The following is a 22,026-nucleotide window of genomic DNA, read 5'->3' as shown; positions in this document are numbered from 1 at the left end:
TTAAACCTACAACATTCTGGTCAACAGGAGGATGCCCCGGAAATTCGACTATCATAGAAGGTCACCTGCTAAAGCAGCAGCGTAGCCACTTTGCAGTAATTTTCAAACTTTCACATCAAAGTGAGCTACAATATCTTGTCATCTTGTATCTTGTTAATATGAAGGGTGGTAGTTTGTGGAGAAGCTACAGGAGAAATGTGAGAATTGCAGTGTGCCAACATCACACTGCTCATTGAAGATCCTTTCAGTTATCTAGGATGCCTTCCATAAGCCATGTCCTTCACTTGTAGAGCCTTGCTATACCAGGTTGATAAAAATTGCATAGGGAGACACTGAGTACACCCTGTGCGAAGGACGTTTTACTCGGAAGCAAAATTTTAGGCAACCCCAGTTATCTACCTTATCCACAATAACAAGCAACACTGGAATTGTAGCATAAGACTTTATCAATGCCGAATTTATTGCTGCCGTGCCAGGGCAGTCTTGCATTAACAACACAAAAGCAAGAAGACATTCATATAACTAACTTAACCATGCACTCGAAACTGTCAGAGGCTAGAAATCACAATCACAAAGTCACAATCTTTACACAATGTGCACTGTTAAGCCTGTTTCACATGCAAGCGATTGAGCGAATGGAGTGAACAGCGGCGCGGTGCTGCGAAGCTTTTCGCGAGGTTTCGTTTCACACGCATTGCCGCTGCACATTTTCCGCCGCTGCGAATATCAATGTTGCTGGCAAAAAACACGGGACTTTCAGCAAGTTTCGGTAGTTTGCGACTACCAACATAAGCATTGCTTTGCCCCTGCTGCTCAAATCTTTATTTTATAAATACATATCGTGCGCTTAGCAATTAGCAATTCATTGAAAAGCTCTCTTGGCATGTTGCCCATACCACGTGTAGCAAGTATATAAACATCCTCCTATGCGCAGGCTTTCCCGCACTAGTCCTCCATTGGTCATGTGTCGAGACGGGCCGTTCGGAAGCGGTGCTGCCGCTCTGCCACTGCGACGAAATTCGAACTTGCCCAAACCTCGCCGCTAGTCCCGCCACCGCCGCCGCTCGAAACAGATTTCTGCCGCGCGGCGGCAGGATTCGCAAGCATTTTCACTTGCATGTGAAACAGGCTTTACACTATGTCAACAAACTGAGACACGTTTAAGAGAGGACAGAGAGAAGGACAACATGAAAGCACTAATCTAAAGTCAAACAGAAAAATCTACAATAACAGAGTGCTGCCACAAGTATGAAGCAGAAGGGAAAAGACTATGACAACTCATGTGAAGCAAAGCCATCTGACCACCACCAAGGGCCTAAAAAATTTCAATTACTTCACTAACAGTTACAAAGTAAGTAGCAAAGCTTGTTGCACGCTCACCTTCAACACAGTTGGTGGAAAAGAATGCCAAGTTCCTCGTTTCCAGCGGATTTTCGTTCGTAAGCTCTCCCGAGCGCGTCTGGGGCTCAGACTCTCCGGTCAAGGACGAATTGTCCACTTTGAAGCCTTGTCCTTGGATGACCCGCAAGTCAGCAGGAATACGGTCGCCACCTTTTACTTCGCATACATCTCCCACCACCACCTCCTCAGCAGGAAGATGCAACTTCTGTCCATCACGGATCACTACGGCATACTGGAGAAGAAATTGGGAAAAAAACACGAGACCATGTTAGTTTTGCAGAAGAACCAAGAGCTGCACGAGTTGGTACGTTCTGGTAGTCTAGTAGCAGCACATCAGAGAGGAAAAACGGTCTCCTTTGGCCTTAAGAGAAAATGAGACATCCACCCAATCGCAGCAATTGCTACAAAGGAAACACATACGGTTCCTCGAAAGAAAAACCTTACAGTTGAAGAAAAATTCGCCCTGGCCCAGGATTCGAACCCGGGACCACCACCTTTCCGGGGCAGCCGCTCTACCATCTCAGCTAACCAGGCGGCTAGCAGATGGCCGGGCGAAGTCGAACTTATCAACAGCTTACCAACAACCTTTGTGTGCTGCTACTAGGTTCCCAACATGTTAGGCTTCGCCAATAGATAATGCCATCTTGGAAACACATAAAACAATTTCTTTCAGGCAAGCTAATGCAGGTTCACAGCTCTATACCTGACAACGGCAGAGACAAAGAAAATAGGACATGCGCTGTTCTTCTATTCTGTAAAGGTAACATCACTCTGCTCAGGCATAGCTATGACATAATGCATAAGGCAACGTAGAGACTGTGCTTCTGTGCCAATTACTCGCACCATAAATTGGCGAGCACAAACAAGGTCGGCGAGCAAATTATATGTGAATTTTACCTTAAGATGCAGCTTTTTAGCAATGTGACTAGTATTGCCATTCGCATTTTGAAAGAGAGAGGAGCAATGAACAAACATAGCAGTGTTACATGGAGCTATACTTTGCACCAACAATTGTGTGGGGTGACATACAGCCACATAGACATGTGTTCCACAAAGCCATACATTCGTTAGCAAGTGCTGAGCTGCATAGTATTAAGTTTCAAAATTACTATGCATAAATAATAGCATTTAAGTACCTTTCACAGCACAACATGTCTGTGTAATTTTAATAGGCCGGGGAAAAATACAGAAAAGAAAAAATAAGAATGCTCTACTGCACGGCACAGTTATGGGGTGAGGGGGGGGGGGCACAATTGTATCCTGCCACCATCCTACTGATGTCATGCTACTGATGTCATACTGATGTCACAACCCTACTGTGCGCTGAGAAGAAGGTGTGACTGTGAGGTTTCACTTGTTTTATACCTGATTACAATATCTTGTGTAAAACATGCTGCTGCTCCAGTAGACATGAAACTGCGCAATAAGGTCTACACAATCCTATTTTTTTGAAACCATGCAATTTATGGGGAAGTGGGTGTGTACCTTAAGAACACCTGTAAGAACACTTGAAGAGCACCCACCTGCGGGACCATATTCTTGAAAGACTCCATAATTTTTGAACTCCTGGCTTCTTGATAGTAGGAGAAACAACCTGTCACAATAACTACAATGGCCAATACTGCGCCCAAGTACAACTGAAAAAGGAAAAAAAAAAGCATATCTGAATATACAGTTAAACTTCAATACAACGGAGTTGGTAATATCATCAATTTGCTTCGTTATATCAAAATTTGGTTCTACTGAAATTCATAGATAAGTACAGTTGCCGATCGAATTTTCTTGCCCGGAAAGGCGCTGCAGAATTTTCCAAATTATCGGGCAATCGAAAATGGCAAATTCGAGTAAGAAGACAATTCAATTAAATATATTCGGGAGTCGGCAACAAATGATACTGTTTCATGCAATGTACGTGGACGATATCTTCACATAGGCGGTACGAATTAAGGAAAGCCAGCCACGCTTTCGCGTGCACTAGGTGCCCGCGGGCGATAGTGTGGCCCACACTGGGACGATGCTATCAGGAAAAGCGCCGGAAGCGGGGAGTGAATGCTTCGTCTGCCTCTCGCTCTAACGGGTCGCGAAAACTCGAGGTTACGCAACCTATAATACTAAACACGCGGGAAGACAGCTTACAAGAGGCCACGCCCTCTCAGCGCGCCCAGTCTTTGCACACGAGGCAGATTATATCTAACGCAGGGCACACAGCTGCGTATGCGCTCAGCCGCCCGCCCACCAGAAATCGCCAGACGCGCTTGATCGCGTTACCGTGAGATCTTTCCTCTCCCCCTCTTTGCCTTTGCTTGGGCGGGAAGGCGGCACTCGTGAAGACGCTATCTTTCTTGTCTCACCCTCCTACACTTTTAACAGTGCACCCAGCGCTAGGATCTTTTCGCACTTGACTTTATAGGAAACATGATGCGGCTCCACTTCGGCGGTCACACTTGTCATGCGGCGCGCGATTTGAGAGGTGCATTTGCAAACAGCCGCTTGTAGTTTAATGATTTCACCATCTCCATCCGCGGAAGTTTCCATCTATTGTCTTGGCATTCCTTTGCAGCGGCGGCAGTGAAATTTCGTTATATTGAAATCCCATACAAGCATACTTCGTTATATTGAGGTTCTAAATACATGGTGTTCTATGGACACGAGATTATGAAAAGTTAAATACTTCGTTATATCGAGAATTTCATTGTATTGAAGTTCGTTATATCGAGGTTTAACTGTGCTATGTTTATGATACCAGGAACAAAATCAAGCTTTTGAATTTTGAATTATAGGAATCAAAAGGAGTAATTCTTGTGTTCAAAGCATATGCAGGCAGCATGTGATATGATCAGGTCAATTCTATTGTAAAACTTGACCTGTGGAGTTAAGCTTACATAGCTGCAGGAAGGACAGCAATGCAGTTAACCTCCAGATTGTGGTGAATGTGAACATCGCGACAAATTCTTACGTGGAGCAAAGCAAATGTAGTCAACCTTAAGAATTTGGTGCAAAGCTTGTTCATCAAATACAACAACAGTTAATGGCAATGTAACCTGTCTTAACCTTCTGTCTTATATGTATTCTGCTGTAATGTTGCTACACTGACACTAACAGGCCTAACAGGCTAAACAAGCCCTGATATGTCACTCCACGAGCTGAGCTGATGTACTAATGCAATTATGATGTCAAGGTATGTATACGAATGCCCTCCCAGGTTAGGTAGGCTGTGAAGCCTGCCACACCTTTGGCTACTAAGGGATAAAAGTGCAGCACCCACAAGCTTTGAGGTCCATAAACTCAATCTGATTAGGTGGTATCCCTAACACAAATAGAACAATTATTTAAAGTCGTCAAGCAGCACTATCCTATAATGATGACAATGAAAACTCGTCAACCCATGGTGGGAGGAAAAAGCAGATTTGAGCCAACTAACAGAGCAGCTCTGCAGTGCTCAAGGTTCGGACTACCATATGAACATGGTAGCACAATAGCAACGTTAATGTGCATGCACATTTAAGTGGCTTCGAACTGCAGTGCTGCTACTAAAAACATCAATTTGTACACGATACGAATTTTACAGAACCCCTTCACAAGTTCAATTCAATACACCCGAAGTTAGCTTCGCCTTACAGCACGCGCGCAGCCGGTAAAGCGCAAGTCCGTTTAACGTAGGCGGGGCTTCACCTTCGCACACACGTGCACTTCGTGAAACCAAATATACAGCAACGCAGTCCACCTGACGATAAACTACGCCGTGGGGACGCTACGCTCTCTCGCGCCCCCCACGATTGTTATCCCCGCATTGCTCTCGTGCCTCCTGAAATCTGGCATGCCCGCGTAGCACGTGCGGCATCGGTAGTTGCGAGATGGTGCGTGGTCCGCTGCTGACGCCATCTGACGGCGGGGACACTCGGGCGCACACGGCAGCAGCCTCCTCTTCCGGCTGCGGGAGCTCGGCACACGCTCGACGGACACCTTCTCGTTCGGTCCGTTGGCGAAACTTCATCCGCGACGGGCGTTGGCATCGGTGTCCTAGCAGGTGCGAACATATTTGCCCGCTATCCTCTCGCGGCGAGGCGAACTTTCTGGATTCGTCGGAGCCCATCGGCATGTTCCATAGTTGTTAATCGGCTAGCTGGCAGCATTGGTGCATAAAATAAGCAATAAATGCCTTTTTTTGTGCGTTTCTGTTACTGTGCCGTCATTCCTTTAATAGTCCCAAAGGCACGCTTGAGACATCACAACGCACGCATTGGCTCAAAGAATACGATGAAGACTTGCAACCACTGTCAAAAAAAAAAAAAGAAAGAAAATCGGGAAGCCTTATAACATGGTATAGTTGACGACTGAATACTCACATTATCGTCGGGCGGTTCCTCGAACGTGCCTGCCTGGATGGAATACGCGATGAAGCAGAGTGCCGCGCCGATCCACAGTAGTAAGGAGAAACCTCCAAAGAGGTTCTTACAGAATTTGACCCATTCTGGCGTTTTCTTAGGGGGCGTTAAAGAGTTTGGGCCATCCCTTTCAAGAATTTCCCTAGCTTGTTGTGATGTGAGGCCCTGTGGGAGTAAAGAACCAAACAAACCTTAAACAACGCATCAAAGAACGCTGTGCATACTTATGTTAACAGGCCCGCAGCAAGCATCTATTAAAACAATAATAAAAAATTTTCAGAATGTACGCACACACACCGCATACAAACTTCATTCGAAGAAAATAGTACTCTATTAGCGCAAGCTCTTGGGCAGTTCGTGCCTGATGAACTTGAAAAAAGGGGGTACCAGCGATACACAAAGGACGCGCACACAAGAAAACGCCTTTTCCTTGTGTGCGCGTCTTTTGTGTTTCGCTGGTACCCCCCCCCCCCCTTTTCAAGTTAAAATAGTACTCCTCTGCGTGTGGGGGGGGGAGGGAGGGGGGAGGAAAGAAAGCTAGGAACGCGCAACTTGGCCGTGTCGGGCCATAGGCATCGGTTTGCGTTGAGAAATCTAGCTAAAGAAAAACATTTTATTTTTTCAGAACCTTGACAGCAAATCTATGGCTGTTAAGGTCTGTACCAAGCCTCAAAAAGACAAGCCAAGTTTGGAGACTTGAAGCGCTACGCACGTCGACAAGTTTTCGCGAAGCGTTTGGCTGTTCCTCTAAATGCTTTGCCAGTTTCTCAAACTAAAGGCAACATCCTTGCTTGTAATGGGAGGCTGTCTCGCTTCTGGTGGCTTCGCTACGTCAACGAAAATGTTATGCTACGTTATGTTTAACGTTTACAGTTAAATTATAACATCAAAGCGAAAATTCACCGTAAATGCTAGTCAAGTGTTAATCTCCTTACATCGCTACGTGCTACATACAAAGTTAGTAACTCCGTATGTTATACATTTCCTTACAGCAATGGTAAGTGACACGAGCGCTTCCTCGGTTCGGCAGGAACTATTTGGAAACTATTACTACTGGTATAAATTTAATATGATATCTCATTAAAGTAATATTAACGTTACTGGTACGCATGTAGAAATGTTCCAGCAGAGATCAGAAGCATGCAACAAGCTGCTCTTACATCAAAGTTGCGACGACGATATGCTTCACGAAGCTGTGAAGATTCAAGTTTTTCATGGAGCGAAAAAAATGCAACAGTACTCACTGTGGCTGGATTTGTGCCAAGTCGTGCGTAAAGTTCTTCGATTGGGATTTTGTGCTCATCCTGAAAATTAAGAGGAGATAACGTTAAGAAATACATTATCAAGTTAGAAAACAATATCATCAAGCTTTGAGTACCATATTCACTCTAACGAAATGGTAAAGCGAACACGTCATCACGGCACTGCTACGGTAGGCGAACGACGCCACCAACAACTTCGACAAAACGGCTTACCTTCACTGCATAGCCAGCATTGCAGTGAAACATAGCATACTCCAAAACCAACCTGATTTAACTAGATAGCATGCTATGTCCATTTGCCATAGAGCAAACCGTACTGCCATCTTCCCGTCTCTTTACATTTATTATTCCGATCCATCGCACGGTGGGGCAGAGGTCCCCTCAAGCCACCTCTTTTTTTTCTATCACTTTTAGAGCGCAGCTCTTTGGCGCCCGTTCCCGCGTTTCGCGTCGCCGTCGGCCTCGACGGCGTGCCTCGCCGTAACCAGCTCTGTAGCCGGGGCCAGCGTGCTGCTCTAGCTGCGTGCGCTCCTGGCGCCATCTCTCGCGCATGGCGCGAGCCTTACTCTCCCCTTGTCCTCCAAAGCAGCATCACATGTTCTAGCCTATCCTCTCGCCCCTTCCTCCGCGCAGCGTTATTGCAGTGACTCTCGCCGCTACCGTCCACTCCACCCTCGCCGTCCCTTCTCCCGCTGTCGCGGCGCTGCCGCGGTGCCGGCGGCGGTCGCTCCTTGCCGTCTCCGCGTCACCTGGCTGTACGACTCTCAGCCGTGTCTCTCACTTCCCCGTTTGCGGGGTGCGTTCCTCAGTGGCATTTGTCGCCTCTGGCAGTGCTTGCACCTGCCTGTTCTTCTCCCATTTCCACTTTTGCCCTATACCTCCCCTTACCTGGCGCAGTGCCGTTGCGGTGACTCGCAAGGCAGTTATACCGTTTCGTCCCCTTACTTCTACTTCCCGCCCCAACCTTGTGCGGCCATATTGAGGCCTGTTTGTGAGTGAATGAGTGTGTGGCCGCTACTCAACACGCCTGTTCTTCATCCGTTTCCTCATCCCACCTCAGAAGAAACAATAATTGCTAATCACCCCACCCCTATCCGTGGCGGTGACCCACTATGGCGCGTCGCCGGAGCACCGGCTCGATAGCGGCGGGTAGCGCTCTGTGCTGCCCAATCAGAAACGCAGAACTGCCTCCGCTCGGCACTGCGTGTTCTGCATGGGGTTGCCTGTTGTTGAAATAAGGCAGCCGCGGCGCTCAAAGATCGCATTGCCAAGATGCATAATCGTCGGCCAATTTTTCTTTTTTTTTTGTAATCGTCCAAGCTCTGGCCTCAAAACGGCAAATCCCGCTGTTCATAAACACTTAACTCCCTCCTTTTACTATTGACCATCGCAAGCAGCGCGAAAGCTGTTTCGCAAGAGGATATCCCAAATGATACTCATCGCCAACTGCGGCCTATAACGAGTCTTTCCGCACGACATGTCGTGACCAACGAAAGCGGCGACTGCGCATTCCTCAGGCGTCCCCGTTAACGACTACAACGCAGACGAACGCGGTCGCTTAAGCGACAGCCGGACGGCACCGTCATTTCCGCCGCACCACAGCAGGCTGCTTTAGTGGTGCAGGTCGTCACACAAGGTTCGGTTGACGCGAGACAGTGTTTCACATACTGACGACATCCTCCGCACGCGAAGAATCAAAGGAGTGACTCACCATGTGCACTTCCTGCTTGAGGTCATCCAAGTCCTGTTCCTTCTTTGTTGCCTTCCGCCGAGCCCTAGGCCGCCCGTCTGGTGTCCGGCCGTCATCTGGAACCCTCGGGTTAACTGCAACCCGGTAGCTGTCGCTTCGTCCATACTGCACAGACATGAAGCAGAGACGCACACTTCAGGCCCTGAACGACATCGTTGCAACGATCAGAAGGCGCAGGCAAATAAGCATGCGTTTTTTAAAGGCAAGCCCGACAAAAGAAGCGTAAATGATAAAAAAAAAATGGATTGATAATATCACCTTTTGACGAATAATAATAATAATAATAATAATAATAATAATAATAATAATAATAATAATAATAATAATCTAAGGGGCTTCGTCGACTGACGAACTTCAAGGTACACCAAACCTTGCAAAAGTCATGCATCCCATTCAATTGCATTTCCAGAGGAAGTTTACGGAATCTGAATGCAACAAAATGCCGTAACAACGCAACACCATCTCCATAACAATTTTGCAAGGGAAAGGTCAACAAGGTTAACTTAGACTGGTAGACCATTGTTGCAAAGCTTGGCATGTGACATGCAGCCCGTGATAACTTAAAGGGACACTAAAGCGAAGCAATAAATCAGTTTAGGCTAATAAAGCATTGTTTGAGAACACCGCAGGCAGTCATTTCAAAATAATAGTTTGAGTATTAGATGAGAAAATGAAGGTCGAAGTATCAGTATTTGAATTTCGCGCCGAAACCCCGACATTGGTACGTCAATGTGACGTCAGGGATTCCAAAGTATGTTTTCGCATTTGGGCCGCATTGGCTAAGTAAAGGTTCCCGAAACTTGCTATGTTTAATATTTGGTTCCTTTAGAACACAATGTAGTCAATCTGTACCGCTGTATACGTAAGTAGGCCCTAGAAGATGCGATCAAAATCCATGACGTCACAGCGACCAGGTGCAGGAACTTCAAAGAGGCGTCGCCACCCGTCCTTCGTTCTTGCGCTCTTTCTCGCTTACCAAGCGTCTTATTGTGGTTAGAGTGGTGTTTTTAGTGCCGTAGAAAGGTAATTTACTGACGCAGAAGAAATCATTTTTCTCTTTAGTGTCCCTTTGCGAGTTCAGTATTCATGAACTCCGCCCACAAAATCGCGCTGTACCTGCTCTCTGCTCACCGAAACACATTTACCCAGAGACAGCGATATTGAAAGAAACTCGCCTCCGCCCTCAAGCCACGGAAACAAAGCGAACGTAATTGGATTGCGCGTCTATAACAAATTCTCCGAGTTGCACAGCGGTGTATGTTTGAACACGGCCCTCTTAGGTTGATACCAACTATAATCAAAATCAAAGTCAGGCCGCGGGCCAAACAGCGGCAGCGCCGAACCAAACTTCGAGAAGAGGTTCCACGATTACGTAAGGCTACGGGCGAGGCAACATCGGACTTAGCTTCCCCCCTTCCATTGTGGATGACACTTGAACGAGATAGCTCTATCTCAGCGCGCCCCGCACTTAACAGACTTGACGTCAACCCCTATCTACGTGTGCGTATGGCTATAGTATGGAACACTAGCCAAGACCCGATGCCTTTTAGCTCCTCGGTCTTCTCTCCACTACAAAAGAAACTGGCACAGATAATGCAAAATGTTGCGAAAACATGAAGACCGCGTCGGTTGCGCTTGCAATGCAGCAAGGTACGCTTCGCTCAGACTCGTAGAAAGCTTGAGAAGTATTAAATAACGGTAATTTATAAGCATGTGAACAACGATGTAAAATCGTCATTTGCAATGGCGTAGCCAGGAATTTTTTTTTTTTTTGATCAGAGGGGAAGGGGGTGGGGGGGGGGGAGCGTTCCCAGCGTGCCATTGCACGATTTCGAACGCTTCGTGCCGATATTCTGATCCCAGCTTCCCAACACGTGGGGTTTACAGCCAATGCTGATGTGGTATGTCAGTCGAATAGTGCTAGCCTAAGTAAAACAATGGTGTGACTGCCGAACACGTTTAGTTACGCGTTTTCATAGCGGATCCTGAAGCTGAGACCAAACTAGGAGCTCAGAACAATACAATACTTCGAAATCCCGCGCGTTCCGACCAGTACGCGCAAGCTTATACAATAGCGCAGTCGAAGCGCGTCACCCGAGAGAGAGAGAGAGAGAGAGAGAGAGAGAGAGAGAGAGAGAGAGAGAGAGGGTGATACACCCCTCGTCACAGTTTCCGTTGCGTACTGCATTTGCGACTAAACCGACAAAGTCTCGCTAATACTTTTGTTGCAGCTCATGATGAAATCCACCTCCCTCATTGTACCTCTGCGAATACTCTGTTCAAAACGGGAGCGGTCCCACCACCACTCTCTGTGCAATGCACACACGCGGCAGCAGTAGCAGCGGGACGGCCGCCGGGGTCGCACCGCCACACTGCGGCGGTCGCGAACTCACACGCACGTAGCGGTACACGGTACAGGTAGGCGACAATACAGTGGTTGTAGGCCATCACTGTACCGCCCAGCCGTCTGCCCCCCTCCGAGGGTAGTCGAGCAGTGCGGCATACTACCGCTGTTACCCTCCTCCTCCCACATCAACTCCGGCTTTCTTCACCTCTACCACTTGGCGCCCGCAGTCCTCGCCCGCGGTCTCCGGCGTCTACTGGCGCGAAAAGGGGCGAGACGGCGGCTGCCGAGGAGGAGGAGGAGGAACGGGGAGCGGCCGGCCCCTCTGCGCGATCAATAAGCAGCCGCGGCGCCGGCCTTGCACGGCAGTACTGAGGCACGAAGAGGTTTGGGTACGGGGGGGGGGGACCTCGGGGTTCTGTACCGCACCACCGGCCCGGTCGCCGCGGCGCGCAGAGGGCGAACGTTCGCCAGCGCCGCTGCCGGCCCACAACGACGGGACACCTCTCTCTCCTCCCACATCTCACTCTCACCACTTGGCCTGTGCACTGTTCGCATCACCGCACCCGCGACAGACGAAGGCTTTCATTTTTTTTTGGTCCCCTAGCAGATTAACACAATTAGCGCCAGCTTGCGCGCTACGCGAGCGTAATTTTATCCAGCATGTCCGAGAGTGACCTGTATTGTCTTATTGTTGCTTTTCGCTTTCTTTTCCGTTGCCTCGGTTCCCAGGGGTAAAGCACCGCCATAACAGGCGGCTTGAGGGCCGAAACTAGGTCACGCTAAAGGAGACCCACCTCGAGCTGCTGCGGCGTTGCTTGATCGAGTGCGCGAATTCGCCCTATAGCATTGTAGCATTTCGTGCAATAATTCGGATGGTTTCCCGCAAACGCCGATGCTGGAACGGCTAATAAAGATGGCCCGCAGGAAAAGCAATTTAACGTGTAACACGGTCGAAGAACCTCGCCATCTCGCGGTCATCGAAGGCGTCACACAATTCAAGCAGTTAAAGCAAGAAAGACACTGGACTGAGCAAAATGTGCTTCGAAAAGGCAGCGCGAAACAGCACAATTAATTAGTTCAGAGCAATGATACTTTAGAGGCTCAAATGTCGGTATAAAGCTTCCGACCAGACCGTTAAGTGCTATCCCCACAGTCGACTAGTTTCCTGACAAGGCTTACCCGTAAGCCACCAGGTTTGGTCACGTGAATGAGTGCTGGCGGTGTACCTTGATTATAGGAGTCGGACAGCGCTTAATTACTCATTCATAACAGGACAAGCATGCACAAATTGACGACGCACACCAACAACACTCTAAAGGCAGGCATCCCCGCAGGGCAGGATGCCGCAGACAAGATGGCATCCCTTCCTGCGGGCGAGCTCGCCTCAAAAGTTTTGTTGACGTATGTCGACAGTGTGACTGTTACTAATGCTGTAATTTAGACCGTAGTGCACAACATGAATGTGAGCGACGCCGCAATAAATGGAACCCGGAGTAATTTTGATCACTCTGTGCATCTTCAACGTGCATTCAGAGCTCGGTGCACGAGCGTTCTCACCGTCATTAATTTTTCTCACTAAATGAGAGTAGTTAAAGCTACGTACTTTTGAGCATATATGCAAGTGTATACATGCATAAATTCATGAGATTGTAAACTAACTGCGTGATATGACGCTGTCAATAAACCATATCAGTGAAATTTCGCAGGCGAGCACCTGACCACGATAAGCCTCAATACTGGTGCGGCTTGTCTACGCGAACGCGACTATCAATTTGGAGTGCATTATGCCCGTGCATCAATGAGCAACTGTTAAATCTGCAGGAAGGCGACCGACATATAGCGGTGACCTTGACATCTCGAAGGCGGTGGACCACGAGCATCCGAACCCATGGGAGTAAGCTTGTCGAAGACCGGTTCACATAAATCAGCAGCAAAGGTGGCGAAATAAAGTCTATGCAGCCGAGCTCATTGAGGATTCTATATGACGCAGCGAAAATCAAACAGCGCAAAAGCATCTCGACGGCTGATAAGGATTTTAAAAAAAATCGGAGTTTCATGTGCCAAAATCACGATATGTTAGTGAGGCACGCCGTAGTGGGGGCGGACTCCGGATGAATTTCGTTCACCTGGTTTTCTTTAACGTGCACCCCGTGCACGGCACCCAGGAGTTATTGCATTTCGCCCCCATCGAAATGTGGCCGCCGCCGCCGGGATCGAGATAACCGACATCGCGAACATAAAGAAAAGGGGGGCAGCTCGGTAAGTTTATCTCGGTAAGTTTATAATGTTCGGTGAGCGGCTGTTTCCTTTGGTGTTACGGGCGGCATTTAAGGATTGCACCGACGAGGAGCACGAAACGTATCCTATATTCGTGAGCGTCGTCCCGTACGGAAGCAGAGCGAGACGCGGGCATGCATATCCGAAAAAGAAGCGCAACCCCGCTAAACATGGCGGCTAAAGATATGCACACAAACCTCCGCCATATTTATCAGCAGCGCGTATCACACGGTCTGCCGTGCAACCAAAACGGGGGCAGATTTCTTTCGCGCTCAAGAAAAGGCGTGTCCGGTGGCGAGGCAACAGAGGGTAGTGCGCCCCTTGCGATAAATCGGTGGCTATTAAAAAGAAAAGAACGAAAAAGGTGTTGGGTTAGGTTAGGGGGGGGGGAGAGTGGAGGGTGAAAACAGCGAAATTTAAACCACCGTTTCCGGGCATTATCCTGATCTGCAGGTAGCAGAGGACATTGAAGATTAAAGCGTCGCGAGCGCTAGTCATCATTAGAAAACAGGCTATTGCATATCATCTGAGCTGCGGACAGCGCGGAAATAATTAAGCGAGCACGTGCGGTCGTCTTCACAGCACCTGCAGTTAATAAAAAAACACACACGCAGAGATAAGGGCATTCCTCGGTATGTCCGTGCACGTGCCAAGAAATATCTCTGCAATAAAGACGTTACAGCCGAGTTACGAAAGGACATCCTGTCGTTTCCTTTTTTGTTCGCTTTTTCCGAGACGCACACACCTGTGCCGTCTGTATGTCGTCGTTGCTAATACGGCGCGCGTTCCGACAGCGTTCACACTGGCGGATCCTCTGCCCGTCAAGCCTGCGAAGCTCTTCTGCGAACAGCACAAACACTCGCCAAACGGCGACACACAGTACAAACGGTGCGTATATACCTTGTCGTCGGCCATGTTTCTTCCCGTGTTACGTTCCTACAAAACCAGCAACGGAGCCTTGTTCCCCCTCGAGTCCCGAACAAACGCCAACCGCAGCAGAAGGAAACCACGCGCACCAGACCCGCACGGTGTCCAAAGGGACGCGAACACAAACTTCCAGGGCTTCCGCGACGATGAGTGAGTGATGATGGCGGCCGCGAGGTCGCGACCGTTCTAAGCGCCGGCGTAGACGGCGACCCGCTCTTTGAAGCGCTCGAGAGGCTGCCGATGTCCCCCCTCCAGAAGAAGCACGGCGGTGGCGGGCAGATGGGGAGGAGGAGAAGATATTGCGCCCCCCTTCCCAACCTCTTATCGACAGTCGGAGCAGACGACGCCGTCGGCAGGACTCGGCTGTACATCCCGACTCCCACCTCCGTTATCAGCCTCGCCCAAGCTCAAGCCCCCTCCTCGCCTCCGATTACAGAGCAACCAACAACCCCGGGTTTCTTTCCCCCTCCCACCCTCCTTCCTACCTCCCCCCCTCCCATTTCATCTCTTCGACGAACACATCGAGTGGAAGAAAATACGTCACACCGAGAATGGAGACATCGTTCGCGCAAACCTCTCAAGAGTGACCGCAGTGCAACACACATCCAATCTAATCGGCCTCAGAACGGAAGGCATTGCACAGGTTGCGCAGGTAGACGAAGGGAATTAGGGAGAGGGCGCCGTCGCGGAGGGTGAAGTGTAGCCCGACCGATGCTGACAAAGCGCGCGCGGAGGGAGCAGGGTGGGTGGGTTGCGACTGAAAAGCTCCCTCGCAGCAATTTAAAAGCGAAAAAAAGAACATCTCTAAATTCGGGTGGACAACCAAAAATGCGAGCAGAACGAGCGGGAGTTGAACCAGACGAATTTATTTAGCGACTGCAATAAACGAACGTTTTGTGCCCACACACTTCCATTATGCAATTTCTGTTACCGCCTACACGCACTATATCCGAGGGAGATCTATGGTGGTGCAAGCGTTAGACAAAGTAATGTGCAAACTGACGCCGCCAGACTTAACCGGAACATGCAAGCGCCGATTTCAGCGGCATTCAGCGCATAAGTGTCAATGATTGCTACGCAAAGCTCTTCTGGAAAGAGAAGTAAGAAAACGAACACCTGCAATGCTCTACCACAGCAGAAGCACTCTACAAATACTCCACGTCGCAGAACAGTAAATGCACGGAAACCGCTGCTTGCAACGACAGCCTGGCCTTTGCTGCGATAGAGCGTACGCCTACAAGGAAAGCGAAAATACGATTAAGCTGTGCTCGCGAAGACTGACATATGCTGTAGACATAAGCATTGTGCACTATTTGTGCACGAGTAAGCATGTTTGCTTTTGCCGAACTGCCAGGCCTGGCTCAGTCAATTAAGCTGCGTTAATTAGCCTGCTTCTCTGCGTGCCTGCATACATTCTGGAAATTAAATAATCTCACATCGCCTAAAAGACATCCTGAAAGTGAGTAGATATCGTGTGGTACGTAGGTCAACTCCACTCTGTCCCTTCTTAACCACTGCACCAAAATGCACATGAAGAACAATTTGATTTGTTGAATCACTGCGCAGAAACGACTAGACCCGCCGCGGTGGCTTAGCGGCTAGAGCGTTGCGCTGCTAAGTACGAAGTCGCGGGATCGAATCCCGGCCGCGGCGGCCGCATTTCGATGGGCGCGAAATTCAGAAATGGCTGTGTCCCGCGCACAGGGGGTACTTTAAGGATCCCCTTGGTGGTCAAAAATTAATACGCAGTGCTCCACTACGGCGTGCCTCATATTCGGGTCGTGGTTTTCGACATGTAAAACCAGAGAATTCAATTAAAAAATACAGCTATAGCCCGAAAAGATCTAACAGCACAGGGAGCGGCCGTGCGATGTACAGTAGGTAAATGAACTCGGAGATGAATTTCGCGCCAGAGAAATAAGCCATCTTTCCCGAATGAAAAAAATTTACTCATTCACAACGCAGAAGCATCTACGGCCGAATAACATGTCGTATAGCGCAGGCCATATAAGGCACGCCTAGTGACGCAACAGCGTCGCGGCGTTCTGCGGAGTCGCCATGCAAAGTAGAGCGGCACGCATCGCGGACGTTGTCACTGTCCTAGCGCCTCCTTATCAGCATGCTATATAGTGTAGTGGGCGCCGATAAGCAACGACCGCTCTTGTCCGGTCGACGTCGCGTTTCGCATGAATCTGTGTAACGACCTCTTCGTGTGCCTCGCTGGCGTCGCAAGCTCGCGGCTTCGCCGCAAAGGTATTTCACGGCTCCGATAACGAATACACCTGACACCCCGTATACTCCGATTCCTCCTCCTCCGCGACACGCTTGTATCTTCGGGGAGAGGGCGAGAAACTATAGTTATGAAGCTACGGTGTTATATGCGACGGCAGCGCATTTTATCTTCCAGAAAATGTGGGGAGGGGAAAAGACGAACTAAGCAGTACAACCGAGAAGTTCCTCTTGTTCCTTTACTTGTGCCTCTTACTGTGCGCATGCAGACAAGGAGAATACATGCATATGATTGCGTTACTGATGTTGCTCCCTGGTTCAATGGGAGGTGGAGATATATATATATGGTCAAGCTGCTGTTACGCTTTTTTTTTTTTTTTGCTGCTACCCCTGCCACGCAAAAGCGTTCACGTGGTGAATACTGTATGCTGTACATGAAACACATTTGTCACTAAAGGTATTGATAAATGAAGTACAATATGCACGCCTCCTCTATATGGATCGATCGACGGAAAGCCACAGCTGTCGAAAAGTTCGGCGATGCGAAAGGGTTTTCTTTATCTTGCAAATAAAATTCGTTAAGCAGTCTCCACTTTGGGAAGGTGTGCACTGGGACCGGTTGGTACATAATCATGCGGGAATAGACAACAGAGACAAGATACAGCAAGTACGGCACCGTTATATTTTGCTTTGCCACGTTCTTGCTGCTGCATATATGTCGGCGCAGTCGCGACTTCAACGCGTATACATTCTGAGACGGGTCGGCTACAGAGGCCGCTTGTCCGAACAGTTTGCCGCCGCACGCTCCACCACAAACCTCATTCGACGGAAATGATGCTACGCCGCACCGCAGGCGGGCCGGCGTACGCGTGCTGCCGGAAAGCAATGAATATTGGCTCCACCGCCTTGCCTGGCGGTGGAGCCAACGGCACATGCAGAAAAGAAAACGCACCGCGCACGGTCGCCCGACAAATGAGCCGCGCCGACCGAGGGAAATGCGAGCGGAATTTTGCAGCAAGGCCTGCGACGCGCACGGCCTGCTGAGCGCTCCATGGCGGTGCTGCTGCTGCCCCTGCTTCGACATACATTGTTTCTCCGGTAATGCAAATTCCGCGCACTACGCTGCGAAGGCTACAGCCGCACTGAGCCGCGCGGTCCGTCCAATCAGCAGCGGACGACAACGTCTACAAGCACATCGCTCCCGGCTATAAATAGCGGAGTGGGAGCGATGCTTTGAAACTTTGAGTGACCTTGAAATTGATGTATTTCGAAGGCGTACAATGCGTGAAGACGAGGAAAATAAACGGACGAAAGGGAGACCGACACACCGGAAGAAACTCTCACAACGTAGTACACACTACGGTGTGAACCGCAGCGTACTGTCCAGCGTGCGGTGTGCGCGCGCGTGTGCGTGTCTGCACGCATCTCTCACTCTACCTTCGTAATCATTCCGCACAGATAAGCTGAATTTCGGGTAGTGTCAATTTTAAACATGCCTCTTTCACGTGGTGAGTGTACAGTGCTATAGAAGCGAGTTGTGAGCATTGGAGTTACTATATACCAAGCTCGAGAGCTCATAAGCTTGTACAAATGCACGTGTTGGGAACTATACGCGTCAGCACGAGTTGGAGCGAGAGCGCCGATCGCAGCAGACCTTATGCTGCATGCAACTATACATGGGAAACGTCAGAGCGGGCATAGGTCTCCGGTCTCTAATGGCGGGTTGTGCCAAATGAGCGCGCCGATCGGCTGGGCGACGCCGAGCTGCTGCGAATTTAATCATCGGAGAGTGCTGCTGCTGTCGGAGTCCCTGCACTATACACCACTGCCCTCGGCTCCGGTGTGTGTGTGTGTGTGTGTGTGTGTGTGTGTGTGTGTGTGTGAATGCACGCTCTGCGGATGCTATTGCCTGGGGATTTGCGTTTTTCTTTCTTGTGTTTCGTACTGACTATTCCGTTAGGCGCTGAAAAAAAAAAGTACGCAGGAACAAGACCGGGGAGCTTGGAAGGGGGGGGGGACGCTTATTCGATCTGCCGGTCGAATGAGAAATCTAATCAGGCTGAGTAAGGAGTGGCGACCTCTCCTGTTAGCCTTGTCGCTGTTGCGTCACACACAGCGGCTTGCGTACGCGCATGCTTTCGTTATTGTTGACGTGTGAACGTGCACCCTACGCCGAAGAAACTAATGATGTGTATATAGGCCAGCTTTATAGTGCGCATATTGACGACGAAGGCGCCCTGCAACAAACAAAAGAGTGGAAAGAGTGCGAGCGGACTACGGACTACGCCGGCGCAAATAGTCGCTGTTACGCTGGTTGCAGTATATATAACAAACTCGGCAAGGATGTAGCGCCGGGCCCCCTTGCCGATCGCTCTGAAAAGTCAGCGTTCTTCTCAGACGTGGAGAAGAGGCATGACGGGGAAGCGGGGCTTGCTTCGAAGAAACGCGCCTTGCGATAACAGAAGCCATGCGCCGGCAACGCTGACGGCAGACGCCGGAGCGCTCCGTGGTTGAAGCAAGGTGGAAGCAAGCGAGCAGCGGAAGGCTCGGCTGAGCTCATTGCACGCTTCCTGCGCTGGCGACAGGCACACGTGGTACGATGTGCAACTTCATTCGTGATTATACTCGGCAGAACGCAACGGCGGAGCAACAGCAGCGTTCCCGAGCACCCATATATGTATAATAACAGACACGGTGTTACACAACTACTCGAAGTTACAAACAACCAGGGAGAAGAGGGATATGTGGTTGCGGGCCGACTTTGGGTAACGTAGATTCACTGATATTGTCCCGCTGTAGGGAGGATGAAGAATGAGTAATCGTCAAAGGCGAGAGTTAAGGGTTTATCCCTGTATTGGGGGGAGAGCTCGACATCTGGTGAGAAACGGTTACCGTCGGAAAGCTAAACAGTTTACACGTGATAATGCATCGGTTTCCGAGTACAAAGTGGTTCTTGTATACTGCCTCGATCCGTTGCGAGGCCATCCGTAAAGGAAACCGCGGCCCAGCGGTTTGGCACAGCGGGGTGCATGCTGTGTTATTCCGTGGCTGATCAGAATGCATGCGGCCGGGCTCAGTTGAAGTGGTTTTAGCTCTGTAATCACAACCGTCGCTCACGAACTAACAGCCTGACGCTGTACTGCTGACATTCCTCGAAACAAGGATAAAGTGGTAGCTCGATTCGCGTTGGAAACTTACGTCAGACCATGCACACGTGTCCCCATGTAGTAGTGCCTGAACGTTTCGCGCTGTTTCGCATACGCGCATTAAAGTACATATATCAACTAGCATATCTCAGTCTCCCGTGCATTTATATTAAACCGCTTGACTGCCCAGTATATATTTAAAGAAAAAGAAGAAGAAAGTACGTTCAGCTGACACCGGCGAGCAAGGGTGCTGCCGCGGAGTATGCACGTCTCGTCCTTCGATCACAGACGGGGGGCATCCTGCACACTGTAAAATAATTTACACCCTTAAAAGTGAAAATGGTGTAAATATGCCAGTAACTCCTACCCAAGGGGTGTTAGTTGCATAAATCACACCCTAAGGATCCGAGTTATAGACACATTTACACCTTTGAGAGTGTAAATTATTTTACAGTGCGCATGCGCGCGCTTCGACTGAAATGTTCAGTCGAGAAAGCTTCAGCTCACCGGCGACGTCTCCCCTACGCACACGTCCCTTCTTCAAGGCTTGGGAAAGCAATGGCGCGATTATTGCGCGAGCGTTTCGGAATCGGACGATTTCGCTGATGAATGAGTTTACAGAAGGTTTGCGTTTCCCAAACACCCGATCACGCGCAGATCGCGTGCGTAAATCCTCGATAGCTGACGCGCGATCGTCTTCCATCGTGTCGCGGGCAAAGGACGCTTCTACGTGTGGATATATATATATATATATATATATATATATATATATATATATATATATATATATAGAGAGAGAGAGAGAGAGAGAGAGAGAGAGAGCCATGACCGCTGGATATATACCGTGATATAGCACACTGACGTCAAGAACGCGAAGGCGCAGCCGTAGCATGGCCGCAGCAACGGAGGATTTCGCACACGGCTCGACAGAATTCCACCCATTCGTGCCCGGTTGCTCATCTGCAACAGCACTGAACTCGGGGCCATGGCTGCGCATGCCTGCACGTACGAAGGACGCTTGCGCAAAACAGGCCTCCCGTGAAGAAGAAGAAGAAGAAAGCAAAATGGAAGGCAACAGCAGATGCAGATAAGAGGTGCGAGTCAGCCGAAGGACGCGTCGTGGATTTACAGGTCGCTTGTAAAGGAGAGAAATCAAGTCGACAGGTGCCAAACGCCTGTATGCACCCATGTACAGTCGCGGACAGAATATTATGGACCATCAAATCTAAGAAAAAGCTAAATATCTCCGCAACCTCACAACGCAATTTCGTATTTGCATTTTGGACCTCGACTAGAATATGCTAACAACGTTGTCGTGGGCAGTTTTACTGGATACTGCTACAGGCTGCTCGGGCATTGAACGTTTTTGGAGATCCCGTGGTCCATTTTATTCTGTCCGCGACTGTACGTACACTGGCATTCTAGCTAGAGTATGTTTAAGCAGCGGCGAGCAATGCAAAATAACGCGCTAATTCCTTTTAATACGGCCAGCATTATGCGCGGTAAGAATACGGCGTACAAACGACAGAGATGCCGCCATGTGCATGTGCAGTTAGTGAGGAGGACCCATAGTGTGCACATGGGGGACAGTTTAGGGTAAATCTGCAAGCTGAAAACCTCACTAACAGATGTCGCTGCATTTGCGTGACATCAGAACACTGCGCAGTGGTCACCCGTCGCGCAACTGGTAGACCACAGTCACCTTCGTCATGGGCGTCAAATTTCGGAACCTTTCACAGTCGTGGCAGGGTTGCTATAGATATAAGCGGTAAACGGAATCTATACGATGTGGCGGTCGCAACAGCGTCAGTGAAGCTCACGTAGCGACAGGCCTCGCATTAGCTCACCTCTAGTGCGTGACGAGAGAGGAAACAATGACTACGGCTGAGACGAAAGCGTCAGGCAAGAAAACTTGGAACGGAACAGCGCCGACGTTGCAACTCGCATTTTCGACGAGGCGTCGTCCGCAACGGCGCACCGATAGCACTTCGCGAGCCGACATAAACGCACGGCATTTCGTGTACAGCCGCTTATAATCGGTAAGCACAAGGAACGGATTTCAGCTGGAGGAACGGCAAATTTGCCGCGCCATGGGCTGCCGCTTCGTGCGATAACCTAAGAACGGTAAGTACAGCGTTCGCATAACAAAGGACGGAAACGAAAGAATATCGGCGGCAGGCGAGGTGAAGAAAAGCGCGGCGCACATATATAAGCCCGTTGTGGCGTACCTTCTCGGACTGCATATCCTGCACAGCCAATGGCGGATACGGGGGACTCGCCGAGGCCTCGAGAACCTGCCGCC

General features: G+C 49.6%; 1 protein-coding gene across 5 annotated transcripts in view; it reads right to left on the bottom strand.

Moving 5' to 3' along the window:
• The window catches only part of Atpalpha (sodium/potassium-transporting ATPase subunit alpha), a 156,910-nt gene that overhangs the window by 30,231 nt on the left and 104,653 nt on the right, over window positions 1-22,026 (bottom strand). For 4 of the 5 annotated variants that reach the window (XM_065449222.1, XM_065449220.1, XM_065449225.1 and 1 more), the window contains exons 2-6: window positions 8,760-8,903; window positions 7,031-7,090; window positions 5,748-5,951; window positions 2,925-3,038; window positions 1,381-1,633 (exon numbers count right to left, since the gene is read on the bottom strand). In XM_065449222.1, the coding sequence (XP_065305294.1) occupies window positions 1,381-1,633; window positions 2,925-3,038; window positions 5,748-5,951; window positions 7,031-7,090; window positions 8,760-8,903 (775 nt within the window). Of the gene's footprint in view, window positions 1-1,380; window positions 1,634-2,924; window positions 3,039-5,747; window positions 5,952-7,030; window positions 7,091-8,759; window positions 8,904-14,322; window positions 14,517-22,026 lie in introns of those variants that run through there. The other variant, XM_065449223.1, reaches the window with a different exon arrangement.

Source organism: Dermacentor albipictus, chromosome 4 (assembly GCF_038994185.2).
Source record: "Dermacentor albipictus isolate Rhodes 1998 colony chromosome 4, USDA_Dalb.pri_finalv2, whole genome shotgun sequence".
Taxonomy (NCBI): Eukaryota; Metazoa; Arthropoda; class Arachnida; order Ixodida; family Ixodidae; genus Dermacentor; species Dermacentor albipictus.
The sequence above is the reverse complement of the archived record's forward strand: the minus strand, read 5'-3'. Positions and strand labels throughout refer to the sequence as shown.